This window comes from Homarus americanus, unplaced genomic scaffold (assembly GCF_018991925.1).
Source record: "Homarus americanus isolate GMGI-L3 unplaced genomic scaffold, GMGI_Hamer_2.0 scaffold8275, whole genome shotgun sequence".
Taxonomy (NCBI): Eukaryota; Metazoa; Arthropoda; class Malacostraca; order Decapoda; family Nephropidae; genus Homarus; species Homarus americanus.
In genome coordinates, this window is record NW_024738103.1 from 11,541 (window position 1) to 13,125 (window position 1,585).

At 49.1% G+C, this 1,585-nt stretch overlaps 1 protein-coding gene across 1 annotated transcript; it reads right to left on the reverse strand.

Annotated features, from left to right (window-relative positions):
• Positions 1–469: 469 nt before the first annotated feature.
• Positions 470–1,189, reverse strand: LOC121873730 (proline-rich receptor-like protein kinase PERK9). Its single transcript, XM_042377436.1, has one exon. The coding sequence runs from the start codon at positions 1,187–1,189 to the stop codon at positions 470–472; it is 720 nt and encodes a 239-aa protein (XP_042233370.1).
• Positions 1,190–1,585: the final 396 nt, after the last annotated feature.

Here is a 1,585-nt window from a genome sequence, read left to right on the forward strand (position 1 = left end):
TGACAGAGAGACACTAGATGACTGAGACACTAGATGACTGAGACACTAGATGACAGAGAAACAAAAGAGAGATTGACGGACTGAAGGACGGACTGACAGACAGATCGATTCATTTTATACATATATATAACATCGTTTCCACCTAAACTCAAAAAGGTTCTACAATGGTTGGTACATGATGATAAGGTGCACGACAAACTAGACTCAGGAGCTTATGTGGCGTCATCATTATTAGTCTTTGGTTAGGTTAGGTTAAGTTTGATGAGGTTAGGTTAAGTTTGATGAGGTTAGGTTAGGTTAGGTAATGAAAATCTTGCTGATGTAACTTCAATTGAGAAACTTTAATGAAATCTTCATCCTTAACGTGACGGTTTGAGGGTTGGGTTTCTTCAACATAGGCAAGAACGTCATCAGAGCCCCAGCTGATTAAGACACAGTGCAGGTGGGAGAGGTGGAGTGTCCTCATATACTAGGAATCTGAGAGCAGCTTGGGTCTGGTAGGAGGCGGACAGCTTGGGTCTGGTAGGAGGCGGACAGCTTGGGTCTGGTAGGAGGCGGACAGCTTGGGTCTGGTAGGAGGCGGACAGCTTGGGTCTGGTAGGAGGCGGACAGCTTGGGTCTGGTAGGAGGCGGACAGCTTGGGTCTGAGAGCAAGTGGACAGCTTGGGTCTGTAGGGAGGTGGACAGCTTGGGTCTGGTAGGGAGGCGGACAGTTTGGGTCTAGGAGGCGGACAGCTTGGGTCTGGTAGGAGGTGGACAGCTTGGGTCTGGTAGGAGTAAGTGGACAGCTGGCCCCAGAGGCGGACAGCTTGGGTCTGGTAGGAGGCGCACAGCTTGGGTTCTGGTAGGAGGCGGACAACTTGGGTCTGTAGGAGTAAGTGACAGCTTGGGTCTGGTAGGAGCAAGGCGGACAGCTTGGGTCTGTAGGAGCAAGTGGACAGCTTGGGCCCGTAGGAGCAAGTGGACAGCTTGGGTCTGGTAGGGGTGACAGCTTGGTCTGGTAGAGGCAAGGGACAACTTGGGTCTGGTAGGAGGCGGACAGCTTGGGTCTGGTAGGAGGCGGACAGCTTGGGTCTGGTAGGAGGCGGACAGCTTGGGTCTGGTAGGAGGCGGACAGCTTGGGTTCTGGTAGGAGGCGGACAGCTTGGGTTCTGGTAGGAGGCGGACAGCTTGGGTCTGATATAGGCATTGAATTATTGTAGTTTATGAAGCTTTCATCCTTAAGTGACTTGAATTTTGCTTGTGATATTTATTCATTTATTTATTTATTTATATATTAATTATTATTTATGTAACTTAATTATTTAAGCTTTAACTTTTATTGCATTACCTCCATAAATAGTGATGAAAAGGAATATGTGAAGAACTGTAGAATTAGAGTGGTTATCGGGGTAGTGGTTATCGGGGTCGTGGTTATCGGGGTAGTGGTTATCGGGGTAGTGGTTATCGGGGTAGTGGTTATCGGGGTAGTGGTTATCGGGGCAGTGGTTGTCGGGGTAGTGGTTATTAGGCTGTAGCGTTTCGATAGTGGTTATCGGTAGTGGTTATCGGGGCAGTGGTTATCGGGGGCATTGGTTATCGGGGC